Below are 24,934 nucleotides of genomic sequence, written 5' to 3'. Positions count from 1 at the left end.
TAGGACTATCCTGGTTTCCAGATTCCTAGCCTTTGTGAAATTCCATTGACATTATAATATACTTTCATTTAAATTAGAAATGGTCAGAAGTTTTTATTTACTTCCAAATAAGCAAATCTGCAAATTCTCACTGGAATACAACTTGTGTGGTAATCTTTCTTTTTTTTTTTTTTTTTGATGAGGCAATTAGGGTTAAGTGACTTGCCCAGGGTCATACAGCTAGTAGGTGTCAAGCATCTTAAGTAGGATTTAAACTCAGGTACTCCTGACTCCAGGGCCGGTGCTTTATCCACTGCGCCACCTAGCTGCCCCATGGTAATCTTTTAAAGAGCTGTATTCTTGGAATGAGAAGCCCTGATTTCCACTGAAACCCAGTTCTGCCACTGTGTATGTGATCAAGTCAACAGGCATTTATTAAGTGCCTATTCTGTGACTGGCACTGTGATGAAGGCCTGAGTCAGGGTGCTGACAAGAGAGAAAGGGGAGCACACAAGAGAGATTGTCTCCAGAGGCAGAATCAACAGAATTTGCCAACAGATTAATATGGGGGCTGAGAGAATGAGGAGTTAAGGATTACATTTAGGTTTTAAGCCTGGGTGACTGTGAGTTTGATAGTTGTATATATAGATTATATACAAAATAAATAAAAGGTGGGTTAGAGAGGAAAGCACCAAGACCATAGGATTGCTCAGTCAACAGGTATTTATTAAGGGCCTACTGTGTGCCAGGTGCTATATTAAAATGTTGGAGATACAAAGACAAAAATGAAACATTCTCTGTTTATGAAGAGATTGCTTTCAATCAGAAGAGACAGGTATATGCAGAATAAATATAAAATAAATGCAAGGTGATTTAGGAAAGAGGATACGAGGATCATAGATTTAGATGAAAGGGACCTCAAAAGCCATCTAAGCCAACCCCTTCATTTTACAGATGAGCGAGTAGAGGCCTAACGATGTTAAATGACTTTGTCACACATTGTTCAGTCATTTCAGTCATGTACAACTCCTCATGACCCCTTCTGGGGTTTTCTTGGCAGAGATGCTGGAGAGGTTTGCCATTTCCTTCTCCAGCTCATTTTACAGATGAAGAAGCTGAGGCAAACAGGGTAAAGTGACTTGTCCAGTGTCACATAGCTAGTAAGCATCGGAGGCTGGACTTATGAAGAGGAGTCTTCCTAATTCCAAGCCCAGTGCTCTGTCTACTGTATCAGTTAACTCTGCCTGTTGTCACACAGGAGAATTTGAATTCAGGTTCTCTAAATCCCAAACTAGTATACTTTTCAGTTGTATCTAGCAGCCTCTCATCATAGAGTAAGGATCAGAGGAAGAAGAGATGAGTAGTGTTGATTGCTTCAGTCTCCAAGGAGTATTAAAGCAGCTATTTGTTATACAGATCACTATTGTTAAGAGGACTACTATTTTCCCTGGCCATGTGCCCAAGATTTCTCAAACTGACTACTTACCCACTGCTAGTATTCATGAGGGTACAAATAATGCTGCCAGAAGAAACTTAGAAACTTGCTAAAGATTACTATTAGAAAACTTTAGGTGGTATTGTCATTATTTTTACTCTTGAAGACAAGGGATTCAGAAGAGACAGTTCAGAAATTGAATGAATGTTCAAGAAAATGATGTTTAAGAAAGTAGCTTGGAGCTCTGGACATGTTTTCAAATATAGGAATGATAGTTTTCTAGCTGAGGAGTGTATCTAGTAAGTAAATCCTGTTAATGTATTTGCTTTAAGTCTTGTAAGTCTAAGAGAATTTCAAAAAGAAAGAGAAAAAGGCAGAAAACTATCTATAATATATATCTAAGTTATCTCTATCTGTAACAAAGCAAAGTTACAATGGATTAAGGAGAAAGTGATATAGACATTCAGAAGTTTACATGAGCCAGAATCCAAGAAGAGAGTCGATAAAATCTATGATGTGACAATTAGAGTGATGCCACCTGCTGGAGAGTTACTGTAGGAAAGCTCTGCCATGAGGAGAAGGCATCTGAGGGCAAGCCATATGGCTTGGAAGGTCAGTTCCTTGGCATCAAGAAGTGACATTTGCTTGTGGGTACTGTCTGTCTATCAAAGTTACCAGCCAATTAGCTTGGAGCTGGGGGGGGGGGGGCTGTTTCAGTTTTCGAGGAGAGGCTTCTAGGAGGAAGAAGGAAGCATTGGGTCCTTTTTGTTCCTGACCTTGCTATGGCAGGTCGGGTGATGAGGTCTCTTAAAAATAGTTAGATTTTTACCTTTCTCTCTGATCATTAGATCCTAATGCTCTTTAATAAATACTTAAAATTCTAAACTCTTGCTAAAGCTTCTAATTTATTGGCGACCACTCATTAGATTTTTAGACTGTATAGCTAGATAGCAACTTTACAATGGCCTTAGATGTTCATATATAGAAGCAAAATAAACTAGCATAAGGAGGCAGATTCTGGCATTAAGTAAAATAACATCCATTAACTATGAATATAGAAGGGTATGCTTTATTCAAAAGAAACAGGTAATGGGTTAGGGTTATGAGAAGAGTAGCATTGTATATTTTCATGAGGAACTTGAGAAACCAGAGAGGGGAAGGTCACTGTAGACAGAATAAGCTATATCATAGATGTAGACCTTGGAGTATCATTGATTGTCCTGCAGGCCACATGCATAGAAAGAAGAAGTAGATGAGGAATTAGGATAGATCACAAGCCTAGCACAAAATCAAGTCAGCAGTCATTTATTAAGCATTTAGTATGCCAGACATTGGGAATAAAAACACAAGCAGAAAGAAAGTCAGTACCTGCCTTCAAGTAGCTTACGTTCTAATGGTAAGGGAAGATTGTGGGGAGGTATCCATGCAAAGACATGGTAGTGAAGTCCAGAGAAGGATGACTGACTTGGACCCTTCCTCAAAATGAAAGTTCCAGGGGAACTCACCAGTGGGGGGTGGGGGTGGGGTAGGAAAAGGCAGCTGAAAGCTGAAGTATCATAGTAAAATCCAGAGATTGAATGCATAAGCATGACAAACTAGTGATAGGGAACTTGAATAATCTGGAAACTTGCTGGATCATGCTCTGCTAGATGCAAAATATCTAATAATTTGACTGGGTTTTATTATAATTTCATTATTCAAAAGGTAGAAAAAGCAAAAACAGGGAAATTCCATTCCAGCTCTGCTTATCATCAAAAAAGAAAAACTGGTTCCTTGGGTGAATGTGATAATAAAGGACTTTGGGAGAAAGTAATCTCTCCATTTTAGACTTGTGATAGAGAATAGAAGATGGTAATGGTCTGACATAATTTTTTTTTAATCATGTGTAATTTAATTCGAAAAGTATTAGGCACCTCCTTTTCTGTGTAGATGTTCTACTTGGTCCTAGAAACAAAATGGAAAACACACACTACCCTCAAGGAGTTTCCATTCTACTGAATGAGGGAAATAAGGGCAGGTAATAAAAATACTATCAAAGATGGGTATTGCATACAAAAATTTGGCAGAATCCTATAAGAAAAGAGTCAGGAACTGGGAAAGCTCAGAATTAATTGAAGTTGATAGCAAAACTAAGGATAATATAAAGGGGTGTCTTGGTAGTCTGGTTTTCTTTTGGGAGGATAGCTATATTAGGGAAAAAAATCAGAGAAGGGATAGCAACACTACTTGAATGGGATGGTAGTAGACAATAAAGAGAATGCAAAACTGCTCAACTTACTTGAGGGAGGAGGATCTTGAATTGTAAAAAATAAAAATAAAATTTTTAACAGGGGGTTCATAGCCAGCAGTAATAGGAGATGTAGTCATGAGAGACTATTAGCTGATGTTGGCTGAGGCCTAATCACCTATTTCAGATGAACTAGATCCCAGAAATACTGAACAACCAGAAGATGTGATTGCTGAACCATTGTCACTTCTCTTTGAAAGATAGAATAATAGAGATGTGCCCCAGTGCTGGATAAGAATAGATGTTCAGGGGGCAGCTAGGTGGCGCAGTGGATAAAGCACTGGCCCTGGATTCAGGAGTACCTGAGTTCAAATCCAGCCTCAGACACTTGACACTTGCTAGCTGTGTGACCCTGGGCAAGTCACTTAACCCCCATTGCCCTGCAAAAAAAAAAAATAGATGTTCAGATTTCCAGAAAAGGGAAGGGAATAGAGTCTGCAGCACTGTAAAAATAAGTGAGTTTGACTTCATTTCCTGACAAAATTCTAAAACATGTTGATAATGGGATGGTTAATGAATATCTGAAAAGGGAATTAGAGGGAAATCCTCTATATTTCTGTGGCCTTCTCACCATGGAAATTACCTCCACTCCTTCTCTGGTAAACTTCTTCCAGAGCCTCAGCTTTGGAGGAAGTACCCAAACCATCCATTCTCACTCTTTTACGCTATTCCAGGCTCTGCTTCTGACTCTTCAGATTTGTCTACCAAGGGCCTACTTTCTCTCACCTTCCCTTCCCCACCCCCCACTTTCCATTTCAGGTCCATTTAGTTGTTGTTCTTCCCACAGAGAGGTAAGCTCTTTGAGGGTAAGGACTGTCTTTTTGCTAGTATTTGTATTCATAGTGCTTTATGGCTTATCTTTCTACTGTTCTCAGTAAATAAGTCATACCAGAATAACCTTATTTTCTTTTAATATGTTTACTAGATTGGTAGATCAGGAAATGGTCTTGCCAGAATCTTAATTTCTTTTTTGACAGATTTGCTTGGTTGGTGTATCAAGAAAAGTTGTATATGTAGCAAAGCATTGGATAATAGCTCATGCTGATCTTTTAGAAAAGGTGGAATAGATGGTAACAAGTAAGTGGGTTTGTAACTAGTTGAATGACTATACTGAAAGTTAATGATTCTTCACTTCTTTCACACTGTTAATCATTCTCTTCTCTGGGTCTTTGTACCTTGCTATATAAAGGCAGTATGCTAGGTACTGGGAATACAAATACAAAGGTGATCTAGTCTCTTCCCTCGAAGAACTTATATTCTACTTAAAGTATATGCCATGTTGCCAGAAAAGTAAATGTAAAACAGATACAAATTAAGTATGAAGTAATAAGGTGGGGACAAAGGGGGAGGGTAGTTCACTTTTGAAGAAATCCTAAAAATCTTTAAGAAACTGTTACTTGAATTTAGCCTTATAAAAGGCTAAGGGCTTCTAAAAAGTATAGATGAGAAAAAAGAGCATTCCAGTAAATATGAAATTAAGGGAGAGAGAGGGCGCTGAGTTAATAGATGCTCATCAAGGTGTCAAGCAAAGATGGTTGAATTTCAATGAAAGGAAGGCTTTTTCATTTTTAAACTTATCAATAAATTCCATCCCTCCCCCAGTTTCATTTCAGTTTTAATGGTTTTTACTCCAAAAATCTAAATTTATGAATTTTAACATTTTTGATACTCATTGTAACCCAACCATTAAAAACAAGATTATCTACACAAACATTCATTTAGTTGAATTCCCATGTGCAAAACACTGTAAAGCATAGCTAAAACCCTAAAGATTTTACAATTATTTAACTTTGATAAATAAAATGACCGTCATCTGTCATTTTTCTCACATAGAATAGTTGCAGAATTAATCTAAAGAAGAAAAACAGGTTAGAAATGAAACATATATGAGTTCTGAAGAATACAAATTGAGATTGTATCTTAATAACACCTGAAAAATCTAGCCAAATGCCATACCTATAATTTGTTTACAAAGGAGTATAAGAGGAAGAATTTGATAGATTCTACGGGGACAAAAGGTTGTAGCATTAAAAAAGAAGGGTATAAAAAAATAAAATTAAAAAAAAAAGGGTAAGGGGCAGCTAGGTGGCTCAGTGGATAAAGCACTGACCCTGAATTCAGGAGGATCTGAGTTCAAATCTGGCTTCAGACACTTGACACTTACCAGCTGTGTGACCCTGGGCAAGTCACTTAACCCTCATTGCCCCGACAAAAACAAAACAAAAACAAAAACATTCCTATAAAAAAAGAAGGGTATTATTCAGATACTTCCCTTTCTGGGCATATATAAAAAGAAATGGTTAAGTTAGAGGCAGCTAGATTGTGCAGTAGATGGAGAACTGGGCCTGGAGTTAGAAATACCAAAGTTCAAATCCAGTCTCAGACACTTACTAGCTTTGTGACTCTGGGCAAGTCACAACTTTAATGTGCCTCAGTTTCCTTAACTGCAAAATGGGAATAATAAGCATCTACCTCACAGAGTTGTTGTGAGGATCAGATGCGATATTTGTGAAGTGCTTAGCACAGTGCCTGTCACATAATAGGGCTAGGTATAGCAATAATTTTTTTTTGCAGGGCAATGGAGGTTAAGCGACTTGCCCAGGGTCACACAACTAGTAAGTCTCAAGTGTCTGAGGCCGGATTTGAACTCAGGTCCTCCTGAATCCAAGGCCAGTGCTTTATCTGTTTCAACATCTAGCTGCCCCCTATTGTTCTTTTTTTTTTTTTAAGTGAGGCAATGGGGGTTAAGTGACTTGCCCAGGGTTACACAGCTAGTAAGTGTTAAGTGTCTGAGGCCGGATTTGAACTCAGGTACTCCTGACTCCAGGGCCGGTGCTCTATCCACTGCGCCATCTAGCTGCCCCCTTATTGTTCTTTTTAATGAGGGAAGAGATGTGGAGGGGAAAGGGACTTTCAATAGTGTTGCCAGAAAAAGGAAAAAAAAGGTTATTGCCAAATTTAAGAAAGAACAAAAGATAACAGAAGGGAATTTACTGTTTTTTTCCTAAGCTCATATTTCAGCCAATTTATTTACTTTACTTTTTGCACCATTTATTTCAGGTCTGGTCTTCTTACTAATTGAAGAACTGGGTAATGTAATCAACTAGAAATATGTCTTTAAGTTATTAAGATATAGGGCAGCTAGGTGGCACAGTGGATAGAACACTGGCCCTGGATTCAGGAGGACCTGAGTTCAAATCCAACCTCAGACATTTGACACTTACTAGCTGTGCGATCCTGAGCAAGTCACTTAACCCCAATTGCCTCACCAAAAGAAAAAAAAAAGATATTAAGATATAAGGAATCCTTTAAAAAATCACATCAAGATTAAAAGATTTCTTTAATATGAAATATTTATAGATACCCACGTTTTTCATTTCTTTATGAATGCTTTTTCAGTCATGTAATCTTTTTTCATCAATGCACCAGATAGAGGAATTGTAAGACCTGAATTCCAGTGCCAGTTATGTTACTCTATTGACTTTGGGCAAGTACCTTAACCTGCTTAGACCTCACTTTGTTTATGTATAAAAAAGAAAGGAATGAAATTGGAGTTAATGATTTTCTAAGATCCCTTCCATCTTAGAAATTCTTTAATTTCTGTGTAAAGTATGTTCATCATAAGCATAAGCCTCTTCTATAGTTAAATCTTTTGACTACCTCAGTGTTAAGTGGCAATAATTTCATCATTAGCTAGCAAGCCCTACCCCCCCACACACACACACACACTTACCTGTCTCCACTCTTTCCTATTAAATGGTTTGAGATGTTGTTGGACATTTATTAACTTTTTGTCATGTCATTTTCTAATTGGATTTTTTTAGATCAACAAAACCACCCCAGACTAGACAATCTCCTAAAGAAGAAAAGACATACTAAATAGAAATTGGCTTAGGTTTAGATACCTTTTGCTTCAGTCTCTAATAATGTTAACCAAGCAAGGAAGTGCTTACAAAGTTACTAACAGAAGAGGAGAAACCAAGAGAAAGGACAAGCCTTAAAAACATGATAACAACACAGTAACTGAGAATTTACAATATCTCCAGCATCTGTAAATGAGCCATTTTCTTTTTTTTTCATATAAAGATTTTATTATTTTCCAGTTACATTTAGAGATAGTTTTTAACATTTTTTTTTAATGTATGAGGTATTTTATTTTTTCCGTTACATGTAAAGATAGTTCTCAACTTTTGTTTATACAAGCTTTACAATTTCAGATTTTTCTCCCTCCCTCCCCTCCCTCTCCCCTCCCCTAGACAGCAGGTAGTCTGATATAGGTTATGTCTATATATCTCTATACATATACATATACATATAGATATATATACACACACACACACACATATATATATATATATATATATACACATAATAACATTAATCCTATTTCTGCATTAATCCTGTTACAAGAGAATCAGAGCAGTGATGCAAAACCTCAAAATAGAAGAAAAAAAACCAACAGCACCCCAAACAAAAGAAATATTATGGTTCAATCAGCATCTATACTCCACAGTTCTTTCTTTCTTTTTTTTTTTTCTTGGATTTGGAGATCCTCTTCTATCATGAGTTCCCTGGAACTCTTCTGTACCATTGCATTGGTGAGAAGAATATAGTCCATCACAGTAGGTCAACACTCAATGTTGATGATACTGTGTACAATGTTCTTCTGGTTCTGCTCATCTCACTCATCATCAGCTCACGTAAGACCCTCCAGGTTTCTCTGAACTCCTCCTGCTCATCATTTCTTACAGCACAATAGTATTCCATTGTATTCATATACCACAACTTGTCCAGCCATTCCCCAATGGATGGGCACCCCCTCAACTTCCAATTCCTTGCTACCACGGAAAGAGCAGCTATAAATATTTTTGTACATGTGGGTCCCTTTCCCCCTTCCATGATTTCTTTGGGCAAAAGACCTAAAAGTGGGATTGCTGGGTCAAAGGGTATGCACAGCTTTATTGCCCTTTGGGCATAATTCCAAATTGCTCTCCAGAATGGTTGGATCAGCTCACAGCTCCACCAACAATGCATTAGTGTTCCAATTTTCCCACAGCCTCTCCAACATTTGTTATCTTCCTTTTTTGTCATTTTAGCCAATCTGATAGGTGTTCAACATTTGTTTTTATTCAATTTCTAGTTTCAAATTTTTCTCCCTCCCTCCCCCCTCCCCAAGACAGCAAGTAATCTGATATAGGATATATATGTACAATCACATTAAACATATTTCTGTATTAGTCATGTTATGAGAGAAGAATCAGGACAAAAAGGAAAAACCTCAAAAAAGAAAAACAACAACAAAAACAATATAAATAGCATGGTTCAATCTGCATCCAGATTCAACAGTGGTTTTTTTAAATTTCTGGATTTGGAGAGCAGATGAGCCATTTTCTTTTAAGAATTCACTTGATACCTCACTGTATTTTGTAGACAGGTTGTATTAGTAGCTTAAACCCAAAGTACTTGAAGATCCAGGTATTCTATAAATAGTAAAACAAAGTGAAAAGACTAAAAAGGTAGAAAATGAAAGGTATCTCCTAGCAAAAATAATTGTCCTGAAAGGATCAAGGAGAGATATTAAGAGCCTACACAAAATATTTCAAGAAATCATAAAAACTGCCCAACTCTCTTAGAACCATAAAGCAAAAATAGAAATAATCCACTGGTCACCTCCTGAAAGAAATCCCAAAATGAAAACTACCAAGAAACATATAGCCAAAATCCAGAGATTCCAGGTCAAAGAAAAAAATACTGCAAGCAGCCAGAAAGAATTCAAATAATGAGCCACTGTTAGGATCACAGAGAACTTCTCGGATATCACCGTAAAGGAGTGGGGATCTTGAAATACAGTATTCCAAAAAGCAAAAGAGAGGCTTACAACGAAGAATAACCTAGCAAAACTGAGTATAATCCTACATGGAAAAAGAAATAAACCTTTGATAAAGTAGGAGACTTGCAAGCATTCCTGATTGAAAGACCATAGTTGCATAGAATCTTTGGCACAAACACAGGAGTTGGGAGAAACATCAAAAGAAGCTCTTTGCTGTGGCAAAGTATTGGAAACTCTGGGGAGAGACACATCAATTGAGGAATATGAGCACTTTATGCTATATAAAGTAATGCAAAACTATTATGTTGAAAAAAATGGTTAGAAAGACTTGCGCGAACATGCAGAGTGAAGTGAGCAGAACCAGGCAAACAGTTTTATGTACAATGATAACAGTACAACAACTTTGAAAGATGTAGGAGCTCTGGTTAGGGTATCATGATTCCCATTCTGAAGAGGTGAAAAACTCAGTGGATTGGGGTTTTTTTGTTTGTTGGTTTGATTTGGAGTTTTTTGGAGATGGCCAGTGTGGAAATTTGTTTTGGCTTGTCTACATACGTTTGTAACAGGTTTTGGTTTTCTTTCTCAGTTTGAGGGGTGAGGAGAGAATACAAATTTTTGCTGATTAAAAAAATGAAATTCAATTTACAGTTTTAAAGGAAAAGTGCTGGGGGCGGGGTAATGAAAGTTTTCACTGTTAAAAAAATGAAAAATGGTCATACAACTTTGGTATAATGGAATGAATACTGAACATAAAGGTAGTAAACCTAGGTTTAAATTTCATTTCCACCTTTAGCAGTTACCCTATTGATAAATCATCTCTCTCTCTCTCTCTCACTCTCTCACTCACACACACACACACACACACACACACACACACACCAGGTGTCCTCATTTGTAAAATGGGGGTAATGCTTAAAATCATAGGGTTTTTGTGAAGAATTTCATCTACATAAAACTTCTATATAAATAAATGTAAGGTGAATAAAGGTAATAATTGTTGTCATTATTACACTTTTCTTTATATATTTTATCTTTGTCTCCAACTAGTTCATAAATTTCTTGAAAGCAAAGATTATGCTGTTATGGTATTTTTTTTCCATCTTTGTAATTTCCCAATGCTTAAACATGGGGCCTTTTACATAGTAAATTCATATTAAATATTTCATCATGTTGTTTATGCATCATTTATTAAGCCTATATTAATCATATTGGATATACCTGTTAAAAATCGTTTAGCATAAAGAATTTATAGTGTTACCGTTCTTGCTAATATATGGGTTTTATTTTAATTTCTAGAAGTTGCTGGGTATGTTTTGCTACTGATGAAGATGATCGAACAGCTGAGTGGGTGAGACCATGCAGATGCAGAGGATCTACAAAATGGGTTCACCAAGCTTGTCTGCAACGCTGGGTAGATGAAAAACAAAGAGGAAATAGTACAGCACGAGTGGCATGTCCTCAGTGCAATGCAGAATACTTAATAGTATTTCCAAAGTTGGGTAAGAGAAACTCTCCCAAATTTGAACATAATATATTTAAATCTTTTCATATGCATGAATCCTGGGAAGCCATTTTTAACTAGAGTCTGTAACTTGGCCTAGCATGTTTTCCTATAACCGCTTTGTACAGTGTTCTTACTTGAGAATCATAAACCTTTTTCTCTGCCTATGATTTATAGCATAATATGAACATATCTACAAATACATTTTAAGCCTTTGTACTAATTAGTTGAGAAGTGGAAAAGGAATTTACCTATTTGACCATGATTAAGTAAAAGGGCTAAAATATGTTAAGACTTAAATGATCCCTCTATCTCTGATGATATCTGGTTGGCAAAAGAGAGCGATAATGTTCCCTTTTCTTTTCTTGTCCTCATTTTAATGCCCTACTCCTTATTTTTACATTCTCCAAGTCTGTTGTTTCACATTTGAAGGATTCATATTAGTATGGCTAAAGTTGAATTTTTATAAAGTTTTTAGAAAAATTAATACTCACACTCACCCACCAGATTCTTATCTTGTGGTTTTCTTCTTAAAAAGTATTTATTTTCTGGTAATAAGAACTACAGGGTATGACTGAAACACCTGCAAGAAACAGGGCAGGGCATATTGTCATGAGGTTATTGGAATCAAAAGGATTTGGAAAAATCTGGACTCTGGGAAAGCCAGAACAAAAGAGATTTTAGGGGAAAGTTGAAATCATGATAAACTTTATGTATATGCTAGATGTTACATGGAATTAAATTAAATGTGCACTTCTCACTCTATGAACTTCTAAAAATGGGACAATGCAAATGCAGGCATTTGTAGTAAAAATATTTTTCAAATGAGCCACAAACAAAATGCTTCTGTGTTTAACTATTTTTATTTCTTTTTTAGCATAGTGTAGGGAGAAGTAGGAAAAAAGTTATGCCTAGAAGAGGGAAGAGAGAGAGGAAATGGAGGAGAAGAAGCCAAAGAAAATCTGTCAGGTGCCAGGCAACAAGTGGAAAAAGAAGCATATTACTCCATTCCACATGGTCCTGGCCTTAATCGGCTATCCTTGCTACCCAATCTCTTATTTATTCTTGGGGAATTAGTGGATATTTTTCGTTAGTGAGTGCATGTGGAGAGTTCAGGTTCAAAAATTGTAGAGGCCATCCATACAACTTTCATTCTTGCTCTTTTGGGGACTGCTTTTCTTCTTTCCAGTTCCAATGACTTGTATGTCTACCATTAGCCAATTTAAAGGTAAATATTTCAGGTAGTCAATAGCAAATACAGTGATTTCTTTGTGAATCTTCTCTAAGGCAAGTTATGATCTTGCTGTATAATTCCAGACCCTGTTATAACATGAATCAACTCTGCCAAAAGAATTTAGAGCAGTTTCTTAAACTGGAAGTTGTAATCCCTCAGGAATCCCAAAGGCTGGTTTGCATACATTGCTCTTCCTTTAAGCATAAACCAGACTTGAGTGCACCTTCTTTGGCCTGACTCTCTCCCACTCAGCAAGTTATATGCATCTTGCTTTCTGTTCCCTTCCACCTTCCTTTCAAATGACTGTTCTACCTCTTGAGACTCTTCTAATTGCCTTTGACTTTCCTTCTTTGTTTCTCCTCCTTCCCTTCTCAACTACATGGAATTTTTCTGGATTGACCCCTTAGTTCCAACATGTTGCCCCAGATAATTAGCTGGTCTTGACTATTTTGCTGGAGGAAGATCACTCAATGATTTAAAGTATGAGAACTAATGCTTCAGAGTAAAATGATTGTGAAGCTTGAGAGGTGAGGAATTCAGCTACCCTCATGTCTGTATCTTGACTATTAAACTATCTATGAGATGCAATGAAAATTTTTCCAGGTACATTGCTTTGCACAAGGAAATATTTTATTGTTGTTCGGTCGTGTCCGATTCTTTGTGACCCTATTTGGGGTTTCTTAGCAAAGATATTGGAGTGGTTTGCCATTCTCTAGCTCATTTTACGGATGAGGAAACTAAGGCAAACAGATTAAGTGACTTGTCCAGAGTCACACACCTGGTGAGTGTCTGAGGCCAAATTTAAATTCGGGTGGAGGACTCTTTTTTACTTCAGAGCCAGCACTTTATCCACTGAACCACCTAGCTACCAATAGAAATATTTAATAAAATTTTTAATTCTGTAAAAAAGAAAAAGAAAAGAAAAAATTGTTCAGGCCTCAAATCTAAGTGTTTGACATACTTATGAAAATGATAGAAATGATAGAAAACATATGTGTCCATGAACTTTCAGATATTTACTTGTGCTTAATAAATTAGTGGATCGTGCGTGTGTTGGTTGATTTTATCTTTTCAATGTAATAATGAAAAAGCTGTAACTGATTATTTCTTTATTAAGGGATAGGGTTGTTAACGTCAAAATGGTCTTTGATGATGTGATAAATATCCTTTTCTTTTCTATTATCCTCTTGATACTTTTTCTGTTATCTTCTTGACACATCAAAAAGCACCTGAGGACAACAAAGTGAATAAGCCATTGTGCATTATTTATAATGGACCTTTTGGCATTAACCATAACACAAACACACAAGCATGCATAATTGTATTTAGTGTACATATAATCTACATGGATATACAGTTAAGTTTCAGATTAATGAAAAAATGTTATTCTAACCATTTGTTGATTCTCCCCTCCATATACACACACTTTATTATTTCTCATATAACTAGCATCATTTATCTAAATTTCCTATATTTGAAGAGCATAGCAGAGAAAGGCCTGATGCACAAAGCCAGGAAAAGAATAACTGGTTGGTGAAGGCTATTTAAAACTTCCTAAGCCAACAATTGAAGAAAACTGGGCTACCTGATAAACTCTAATTTATATTGGTTGCCAACAATAAAGTTATATTTTTAAAAGAGAAGTTTTGAATCAACCACAATAGTTTCCTTTGCTTTAAATTTCTAAAGATATCCTGTTTTGTTGTTGTTGAGAATGAGTTCAGAGTTGTTATTTGTATCCCATATACAGTGATTAGCATACTTTATTAAAATACATGCAAAAGAGAAATTTCTTCTTTTTCAAAAACAAGTATACTGTGTGTCAAAATGTATTCATTTTGCTTTGTTTTTATTAAACCTAAGTCTCTAAATTATCCCCCTCCTCCTTAATTCTCCCTTAAGCCCCTTAGTGAGGGCTTTCCATTATAATGATGCTTTACCCCAGAACTGACCTTTCAGTCTGGCAAAATACAAATATTTTACTAAATCTTATTTTTTTAAAAATTTTTAAGTCTTATTAACAGTTAAATATTTTTAGCTATTCATAGCTTCCAGTATATTTGTGAAGACCTATTGCCAACTACCAACTGGGATTGGCCATTACATTTGTGATCTGCTACATTGATAATTATTACCGTGTCATTATGGGAGTTTTCCATGGGTCTGAGCCTACAGGCCTCCATAAACATACTCCCACCCCTCTCTTGAGCCTAGTCTGAGTTGTTAGATTACATCTGTGTAGTTGATACTATTGTGCCTATTGAATGGTGTGAGAACTCGTGGTCTTATTTCCCTAGTTCAACTGTGAATCTTTCTCATTGTCATTATATTTATTTTTATGTTTTCGCCAGAATTTACAAGGACGGGAATCAAGGCTATCATAATGGCCTAACCAAAAAATTCAATCCAGAGACATTTATGAAGTATTTATGTGCGTGTGTTAAGAGCTGAGACACAAGCGAAGGACACAAAGTTTAGACAATACACCGCTATACATAACCTCAGGATATAGTCTTGTGGAGGAGGGGTAAAATATGATATATGTACAAATAACTAATACATAATTGAATAAGAAAAACACAACTGGTTTTGTTTAAGGTCTAGAGGAAGAAATTACTCATTGAAAGGATCAGAGAAGGGTACATGGAGGAAGTACCATATGAATAAGTCAGACTTCAGTGTGTGAAAAGAGGGGAGGAGGGCATCCTACATATGCGGAACAGTGTGAAGAAAGGCATGGGGAGGTGGTGGGAGGTGTAGGGAAGGAAGTCTAGTAAGCTAGGAGGCTGGAAAGGTTGACGATTGTTGCCAGATTTTGGAAGGCCTTGAATTACAAGCCAAGATGTTTAAATTTTGTTTGGTGGGAAAATGGGAACTTACTAGATGGTTTTGAGCATGAAGATGTTCTGTGGATAGCAATGAGATTGATGGATGTTTGTCCATCACAATTGTAGCTAGGAAGAAGGGTTTGTGCAATAGTGGTAGCAGAGATCTCCAAGTATAGGTGACCTGTAGTCTACTGAAAGTGTGGATTTAGAATTCAGGAGTGAAGTCAGACCTGGATTGAGTGGTTTGTGAGTCAACTTTTTAAGGTGGTTGAAGCTGCAGGAAGGTGCCCGTGATAGAAAAGTCCCCATTCAGTTTTTGTGGCAAATATTTAAACTTAATTATTTAGTACAATGTGATTTTTGTTCCCCTAAAGACCTTATTATAATGTTTACAGATATAGAAGGGAAGGAATTAGGGATAATCACTGAGTTGCTTTTGTACTCAGACCAAGGAAACAGATCTTGGATGCTGAAGAGGAAAGAAGCAGAATTTTGACAGCTGATTTGAAAATAGAAACTAAAGGGAGGTTGGCAGAACCAAGAGAACAATTTATACTATAACATCTATATTATAAAAATGAACAATTTTGAGAGCTTTCATAAACTGATAAAGGATGAAATGAGCAGAACCAGGAAAACTGTTTATACAGTAGTAACTTTGAGAGCTGTAAGTACTCTAATCAATGTAATGACCATCCTTGATTCCAGAAGATCACTGATGAAGCATGTTACCTACTTCCTGACAGAGAAGTGATATATTAAGGGTACAAAATGAGAATTTTAAAAAACACACATACAGCCAAGGAGGGAATTTATGTATAACAAGGAATTTGGGTTTGGTTTGGTTTTTTTAATGGGTTGGGGAATTGGAAAGGGAAAATAGATTCTTAAATTTAAAATATTTTTCAGATAGACAGTAGAGTAATTGCAGCAAAGTGCAGTGGAAAGGGTGCTGGATTGTAGTCCGAGGACATCAATTTCAGACTCTGGCTTTATCACCTATGTGTCTTTGAGCAAATTACTTAGAATGAGAAGGTTTTACTAGCTGTCCTCTGAGGGCTTTTATCTGTCTGCAAAGTCTGATTGTATGATTCTCCACATGAATATAGAGGGCAGAGATCAGATGGTAGGATTAAAAGAAGTAGACCACATGGCAGTAAAGAGCCAGAGTAGCATTTGAACACTATCTAAATTATACAGATATTTAGGTAACTACTTAAAACTAGCAACAGGGGGAAGTGATCTCATGGAAGAAATACCTGTTTAAAAAAAAAAAAGAAATACCTGTTTAGTGTAAGCATTATATAAATATGAATAGTTACTACCATTACCATCATAAGTATTATGTTGATGTTATTATGTTAATAATGCACTGCCTTTACAGGTCTTTGATATATTGATGTAATGACACAAGCTTTAAGAAACTGGCTAGCAAGAATAACAATATAGAACAATTAGAACAGATTAACTTGGATAAATTAGGGAGAGTTGTAAGACCTGTTTGAACCAGGAAGAAAAATGGCGCTGGAGAGAATAAAATTTCTGAATCTGAGAACCAAGAAGAAGCATCTGCCAGGTCCATTTTGGACATGTGGAATAACATTTTGTGGCCTAAATAAGAAATTTCATTTCTACACTAGGCACTTAGACCCCAGAGGAACAGAGAGGTGGTTGCAGAGCAGATGTAGTATGATCTGAAAATAAGGCAGAAAACCCGATATTCATAGTCTAGGAATTGATTGATTAGCATGAAGAGGAACTCTCCAAACGTGGAAAGTTGTTTTCCATCTTGAATGATAGGATCCACTACTATAATGGTCAGATTCAGACATAGCCACAATTATGTTTTATTGTAACTAAAACTGGATACTTTTAAAAATTGATTTTTCAGGGCAGCTAGGTGGCACAGTGGATAGAGCACCAGCCCTGGAGTCAGGAGGACCTGAGTTCAAATCCGGCCTCAGACACTTAACACTTACTAGCTGTGTGACCCTGGGCAAGTCACTTAACCCCAATTTCCTCACACACAAAAAATATGATTCCCCCCCCCAATCCATTTTTCATTTAGCACCTTATAATAAAGGCCTCTCATGTCCCTGTTGATTTCATATGTGTTGTTAGGGAAAAGAGTGGAACAAAGGAGGGTTACCACTGTCAGACCAGAAAGTAGAAATCTGGAAAGTAATCTGTGGCTGTGTTAGAAGAATGGTTAGTATTTCTTCTGCTTCCTAGTACCAGGGTGTCCAGAGTTAACAAAAGGGAGGGAGCCAGTGTTGTAGGCTGGGAGCCCAAACCAAATGGTAAGAACTCCAAAAAGCAGCAAATAGAAGTATATAGTGAATTATGATTACCCTTCCCTTGCCCAGGGCTTTATCATGTGTTAGTCATGGGCAATGCTGAAAACTGAAATGAAAACCATGGAAATGAAAGCCATGAATATGACTGAGCTGTGTCCTCACCTGAAAAACTCCATTCAATCAGTCAGTAAACATTTGGTAACAGCCTACTGTGTGCCTGGCACTGTAGTAAGGACTGGGGACACAAAGGAGAGGCAAAAGAAAGCCCTTCCCTTCAGGGAGCTCAGTCTCTAGTAGGGGAGAGACAGCAAGCAAACATGTACAAATAAGCTATGTACAAGATAAATAGGAAACCATTCAAAGAGGGAAGGCTCCAGAAATAAGAGCGGTTGGAAAAAATTTCCTGTAGAAGATAGGATTTAGCTGGCACTTGAAGGTAGGTAGGAGGGGGAGTTGAGCAGGGAGAACATTCCAGGCAATTCCAGGCACCTGGACAGCCAGAGAAAATGTCCTGAGCTGAGAGATGAGCGTCTTGTTCACCAAACAGCCCGGAGATATAGATCGATAACAAGCTGAATTTGGATAAACAGTAGTTAAGGATAATAAGATAGTTACTGAGATAAGATAATATTTATGAAGTCCTTTGGTATCCCAGCCGGAAAGCAGAGGTGTCCTTGGGTGTGGTTCAAGGATGAAAAGGTATTTGGATGAAACTCCTTCTAGAAGCTGTTATATAACTGTGACTAAATGGATCTGTTGGCTGACTCATTTCACCATTGTTTCCCTTTGTAGCAGGGAAGGAGGCCGTTGTTGAAAATGGAAACTGTACCTAATAATAAAATAGAGCTACCTTGTAACTACCTTGTTTGTTTATAAGAGTGCAGTCTGATAGGTCTGTTATAGACTCTGTCCCATCCCTTCTTTTCCTCCTCTGGAATTTTGAGGCCCTTTATTACTGTTTGGAGTAATATTAATTTTTAAAAGGAAGAGAATTAAAGTAATACCTTAATTAAACAAGGCCAAAATTGGTAATAGAATCCCTTGGGTTTTATTTTTTTATGATATACTGGAATCATTCTAGCACAGATGTTTTGTTTGTTTTTAAAAAACACACACTACCAAATGCAAATACATTCACTTTTTTAGCCAGTCTCACCACACTTAGTAATGTCATAGGAATTGTGTTTATTTGCAGACCCAGAGTAATCCATGGAAGCACATTTATAGAGCTGCATAGAGCAAAGGCGAGGTGTTCTGTAAACCTGGACACATCCAGTCCATACTCTGTGCATTCTTCTGAGCACGTTATATATGTATTGGATTCATTTGCAATCTGTGAGACATGCCTTACTTTTTGACTTCTAAAACAAACCACCGTTTTGTCAGTACTGGCTGCTTTCTTTCTATGAATTGGTATGGCTAAAGCCAAGAGAGTGAAAAACCTGATGCCTATGTCCAGTATTTGTCGTCTTTTCTTTCTATCTTTGCCCATTGTGCTGGTCCCTGAGAACGTTAGCAATCAAGTTTTGGGCCCTCTATTTGTCAGTGAAAAAGAGAAACAGAGAAAACACTAAAGCAACTGCATTGTGTCATAGTCATACTACTTGTTCCCAAGAGTAGCATAGACTCTCATATTCACTCAACTGGTTTCTTGAGTAGGAGAAGCAGCATGGGATGGAGGAAAGAGAGTAAATTAGGAGTGAGAAGCCCTGGATTTGAATCCTGTCTCTGCCACTTACTAGCCATCAGACATCAGAGAAGCCAGCTAGCCTCTCTGAGTCTATTTCACAGAATTGTTGTGAGGAAAATGTTTGGTAAATTATAAATTACTACATAAGTGTGAGTTGTTATTATTTTTGTAATTGTCATAGTGTTTAAGCTGTGAGAGTTCAGTGCCCTCTCAGATTCCAGTTTTCAAAAACTGACAAAAAAAATTGATGAAAATATATTCTCTTTCATGCTTATAGAAAGGTTGGCAGGGAACCTAAACTTGGTACTAGGAAATAGAGAAGATGTCTATTAACTTGTAACCATCTACAACAACTTAGTAAAACATCTGTGCATTATATAGACCTTTATATACAAAGACTCATTGGTACAAATACCAGTTTCTCTACCCCCACCCAAACTATACCACAGAACCTAAGCTTTGTTCATTTGGGCTTCTCTTTAATGTCAATTCAGATTTAATCAGATTGCTTTACTCTTAAGCTCTAAGGAAATGAGTTTCAATTATAAGGTAAAAATAATAGGTAATCTTAGAGCATGAAGCACTTAGGATGAAGGGGGGGGAAAGCCTGAGTTGAGGCGGCCCATAGCAGGAGCTTCACATAGCATAGTGACGCTGGGAGCTTAGGACTTAGGAGAGAACAGTACTAGGTGAGAGAATGCCAAAAATAAGCTGTATTGATTTCAGAATTTTTTCTAAGCCTTGTCTCTAGGAAATTATCAGAACGTTCTTTTCTTCCTCCTCCCTCCTCTACCAAATGAACCTGGTGTTCAGAATCCAAATCTGGCTAGTACATTGTTGATCAAATAGGTTTCTATGGACTAGCCTGGGGCCCTAACCAACATTTATGTAATTAGTTCTGTGGGCAATAATTGATTTGTTCTGACTTCCAGATATCTAGGTGTAAAATAGTATCAGCATAGACTCCTGGTTTTTCTCCTTGTGTTGCTAGTGATTTAGTTATGCTAAATGGCTTCTTGTGACCTCTTTTCTGTAGGATATTTCTAATCTTTAAATTCTGGGTTTATAAAGATTGCTGTTAATGTTCAGTTTTAACCCGATTTCATGACAGAGAGAAGAAGGGCATAATATAATTTGCCTTGGGTACAGAGTGTCTTAAAGGAGTAACCTTGGTGCTTATTCAACCCAGTTAAGCATCATCAGTGCATTAATAGACCATTCTTAAAACTTCATTTAAAAAAAAAAAAAAGCGGAGCATCAAGGTGGCACAATGGATAAAGCACCGGCCCTGGATTCAAAAGGACCTGAGTTCAAATCCAGCCTCAGACACTTGACACTAGCTGTGTGACCCTGGGCAAGTCACTTAACCTGCTTTGCCCCACCCCCACAAAAAAAAACTTCATACATTAGTATTCTCAGTATAATGTATTTTACCTTTCTTATCTTATCATTCTTACCTTAACTTATCATTGTTTGAGAGAGTGTGAGTGCACTTCACCCCTTCTTCCCACAAGCATCCTGTGAAACCAGGAACATCCCATCCACACTCACACAGAGCTCCAAACTAATTGGCTGATAGCTTTGATCAGCAGTACCCACGAGGAAATGTCACGTCCTGATGCCAAGGAACTGACCTTCCAAGCCACATGGCTTGCCCTCAGATGCCTTCTTCTCATGGCGGAGCTTTCCTACAGTAACTCTCCAGCAGGTGGCGTCACTCCAATTGTCACAGTACCATGGATGTATCTCATCAGTTATATCAGCACGGCCCACTATCTCTAGTTACTTCCAAACTCATTTCACCAACATCAACCTTTCTAGGTCTGAGTTGATTGGTGGCCTAATGACATTACCTTACTTCTTAACCTTAATGGCTTCAGTATTACTGCGACTCAATACACAGGTATGACAATCAACTGACCTAAGCCTTTTTCCTTAGGATTCCAGTACCCATCATCACCCTCACTTAAAATTGACAACTTCCTGTCACATATCATTGAGAAAATCAAGACATCAGCCTATCTCTATCTTGGCATCTCTCCTTTCATCCTTTCCCGAAATCTCAGATGAAGAAATTTCTCATCTTCAAAGCTGTCTGTCCCATTACCCACCATCTTCTTCACCACTGTCATCACATCATTTTATCATCATCATATCTTACATAGATAGGAATTGTGTAGTGCATATGTTTCATAAGCTTTACAACTTTGAGAATATTTCCATATGTATTCACAGTACCCCTAAGCAGAACAGAAATTATCTCCATTTTTGTAATGAAGAAGCTGGCTCGGGTTAAAGAACTTGTCCGAGATTACATGGATATTAAGTGGCAGAATCAGTACTAGAATGAACTTCTCACATGTCCAACAACTCCTTGTCTAGTAACTCATTTTTCATTTCCCATTAGCTTCATCCTGTCAATTTAAACATATACTGGTTTCCCTTGTATTTAAAAAATAAAGATAACCATATCAAACATCACTCAATTTTCTTTATTCCTTTAACAGCAAAATACCTTAAGCAGTGGTTTTATACTATAATTAACCTCCTACAGTCTGGTTTCCACTCTTAGTCATCACTGGGCGAGGTTGTAGTAACCTATGAATTGCCAAAATCAGGAGCCTTTTCTCAGACTTCTTCCCTGTCCTCTGTTATAATTGAAAACTATTGATTGTTCTTTGCTCCTGAGACATTCTTTCCTGTAGCTACTTTTACACTATGCTATCATAATATTTTTACTTTTTACTGTTCCATCCCTGTCTCCCTAATTATTCTTCTTCTTTCTGCCTAATTGTGAATGTCCATAATTTCTCTAAAAGTTCACTCCTTCATCTCAGTTTCAGCTGAAGGCAAACCAATTTAGATCTCCATCTCTTACATTGTCTTTGCATTTCAGACCCGTATCTACAGTTTCTATAGGACATTTCTGCATGGATCCCAAAAACCTTTATTTATATCCTTAAACTCAACATGTCTAAAACTTCCTAGACCGACTCCTCTTCCCAGTTTCTCCGTTTCTATAAGGAATCACCATTCTCACCTGGAATTAATCCTTTCTCTTCCTCTACTCTTTTTTTTTGGGGGGGGGGGGAGAAGTGAGGCAATTAGGGTTAAGTGACTTGCCCAGGGTCACACAGCTAGTAAGTGTTAAGTGTCTGAAGCTGGATTTGAACTCAGGTCCTCCTGACTCCAGGGCCAGTGCTCTGTCTACTGTTCCTGTATTCTTAATAAGCAATGTCATGGTCCTGCCAATTATTTTTCTCCTGTAGGTCACATCCAACTATTTTTCATTTCTATAGCCACCAACTTGTTCTAAGCCTTCATTACCTCTGTAAGATTCCTACAGTAGCCTAGTGAGAGAACATGAGAGGTGGTATAATGGGCTAGACCATACTTTCAGTATTCAGTATTCTGGCTTAAGGGCCATTTTGTTCATTTAAAGGTAAACACTCCACCAGTCTCACTTGAAAACAACTGATTTCCCTTAAAGATAAGTAAAGCTTATTTTGGGAATCCTCTAAACCCCCCTCTCCCCCCTTGTACTGTTCTCTCCTTACAGAGTATAATTTTAACACAGGTCTTTTTCTTCTTAGTTCTTCCTGCTTAACTCCTGGGAAAGCTTCTTAATGGTCTTCATTCCCTTTTCCCCCAAACCTGCCTCATACCTTTTAGAAGCTATTCTTCAAGTCTAACCCCGAGGTTTTTAAAGCATCTCTCCAAAGTCCCTTAATATTACCTCAGACCCTGGGCAAGTCACTTAACCCTCATTGCCCTGCCCCCCAAAACCCAAAAAACCTCAAACTAATATTTTTATCTATTAATGACTGGCTCCCAGAATATCTTGCACTAACCTCTTCCCAATTCTTTATGATGCAATGGAAGTCACACTAGACTGGAATCAGGATCACTGAATTTTCCTTTTAGAGCTGGGAAATACCCTAGAGATGATCTAGTACTGGGGTCAGCTGCGTGCTTTTGTGTGGCTGTAAATTCTAAGGCTGCTTGTTACTTTTTTTTAAAGCACATAGAAACCTGTTTAAAAAAAACATTCTTGATTCCTTGGGAGACCTTTTGTCCAAACTGCCCCATCTTTGCCTACTTTTCTAGTACACACTTAACTACTGACTTGCTGTTTGACCTTGAGCCAATGATTTAACTTCTCTGGGTCTAGTACCTTCTTTGGTAAAATGAGGAGATTATACTGGATGATCTTTAATACTCTTTGATTCTGAGGTCATGAAACCAGAAAGATGTCAAATTAGTCACTTTCTCTAAACCACTTCAGTTTTCCTCCAGAATAAGCAGAGATAAAGAGAAATTAAAGCTAGATCCACAGGAGAAAGAAGACAGAACTCCAGTAAGCATCATTTATCACATCTCCTCCACTAGCTTCTGTGATTGGTAACATCACAAACTAACAAGCACAAGTTTGTATGGAACCATTTTGATGCTTTTTGTAGAAACTGCCTGCAACATTTCACTTGACACCTTCTCCCCACTCTAAGAAAAACAGTAGATGCTGATTCAACCTAACCAAGTATGAAAAGAAAGCAGAGGGAAGATTGGGGCAGGATGCCAAGAATGGCAGCTAAGCATTGGGCCTAAAAAAAGGGGGACAGAAACCCAGCAGAGACTACTCCAGGCAGGGACTCAGTTTGACAAACTCTTTATACCCATGAAAGAAAGTGAGGCAGCCTTGCAGCCTAATCTTCCAACATATTTCCACCAGTAAAGGGTAAAGGACTAAAAATGAGTGATGGGAATATAAAAGTTTTTTTTAAAACTCAAAACACCAAATATTTCAAGAGGAAAAAAAACTTCAATAAAAGCCCAGTGGAAAAACAGATAAATCAAGAGAGGCTTTCTAGAAAGAAGCATATATATCCTCAAAGAGAATATAAAGCTCTAAACAAATATTATAATACAAAGGAAAGGGAATTAATGTCTAAACTCGAAAAAACCATAGAATAATAACAAGAAACATCCGAGTGGTTCAAAAGAGATATGACATCTATAAATGAAATAATACACAATGAATTAATGTATTCCAGAACTTGGAGCTCTTAATGCAAAATTAAACTCAATTAAATGTAGGGAAAAAATTAATCCAAAGTTATGAATTTTTCTAAAGAAGTGAAAGAGAGATTGAAGGAAAATTCAGCAAAAGTTAAACAAAGGACAATATTTTTTAAAACCACATTAATTTGATATGTCAAAGCAACTATTTGGGGGGGGGTGAAGCAGTTGGGGTTAAGTGACTTGCCCAAGGTCACAAAGCTAGTAAGTGTCAAGTGTCTGAGGCTGGATTTGAACTCAGATCCTCCTATCCAAAAATAGGCCCAAGTAGACTATTTGATTAATAAGCATACAACACAGTAGAAATTGAAGCTAAGTGAATAAACGCAACTAGCAAGAAAGAATGAGTAATGGAATCAATTAACTCATGTTTGAAAGGTTTAGATTTAGATTGTGTATGTTTTTCATTTAGTCAAGAAGCATTTATTAAGTGCTTATTATGTGCCAGACACTGTGCCAAGCACTGAGAATACAAATACAAGCAAAAAGAAAGTCCCTGCTCTCAAGAAGTTTACATTCTAATGAAGAAAAGAATACATAAAGGAAATTAAAGGGGTAGCGGTAGGGGCATAATGGGCAGAGGGATGAATACAATCTGGTGGGAAATGAGATGGTAGCCTAGATGCCCTCCTTAAATAGAAGGTCTGGCTGGAGCCCCCTGCCCTCCAAAGAAAGAACAAAAAGGGTTCGAGTGATTTTAAAAGGACTTAAAGGGTTAAAGATATAAGCAGAACTTTAAAAAAAAAAAACAAAAAACAGGAAAACTGAAGATAGAGC

The 24,934-nt window shown here is 37.2% G+C and overlaps 1 protein-coding gene across 1 annotated transcript in view; it reads left to right on the top strand.

Moving 5' to 3' along the window:
• Nucleotides 1-24,934, top strand: part of MARCHF5 (membrane associated ring-CH-type finger 5) — a 61,648-nt gene that overhangs the window by 13,524 nt on the left and 23,190 nt on the right. Inside the window, exon 2 of the mRNA XM_043987662.1 lies at nt 10,828-11,030. Within this exon, the coding sequence (XP_043843597.1) occupies nt 10,828-11,030 (203 nt within the window). The remainder of the gene's footprint in view (nt 1-10,827; nt 11,031-24,934) is intronic.

Source organism: Dromiciops gliroides, chromosome 2 (genome assembly GCF_019393635.1).
Source record: "Dromiciops gliroides isolate mDroGli1 chromosome 2, mDroGli1.pri, whole genome shotgun sequence".
Taxonomy (NCBI): domain Eukaryota; kingdom Metazoa; phylum Chordata; class Mammalia; order Microbiotheria; family Microbiotheriidae; genus Dromiciops; species Dromiciops gliroides.
Note: the sequence above shows the minus strand (reverse complement) of the source record. Positions and strands in the feature narration are given on the sequence as shown.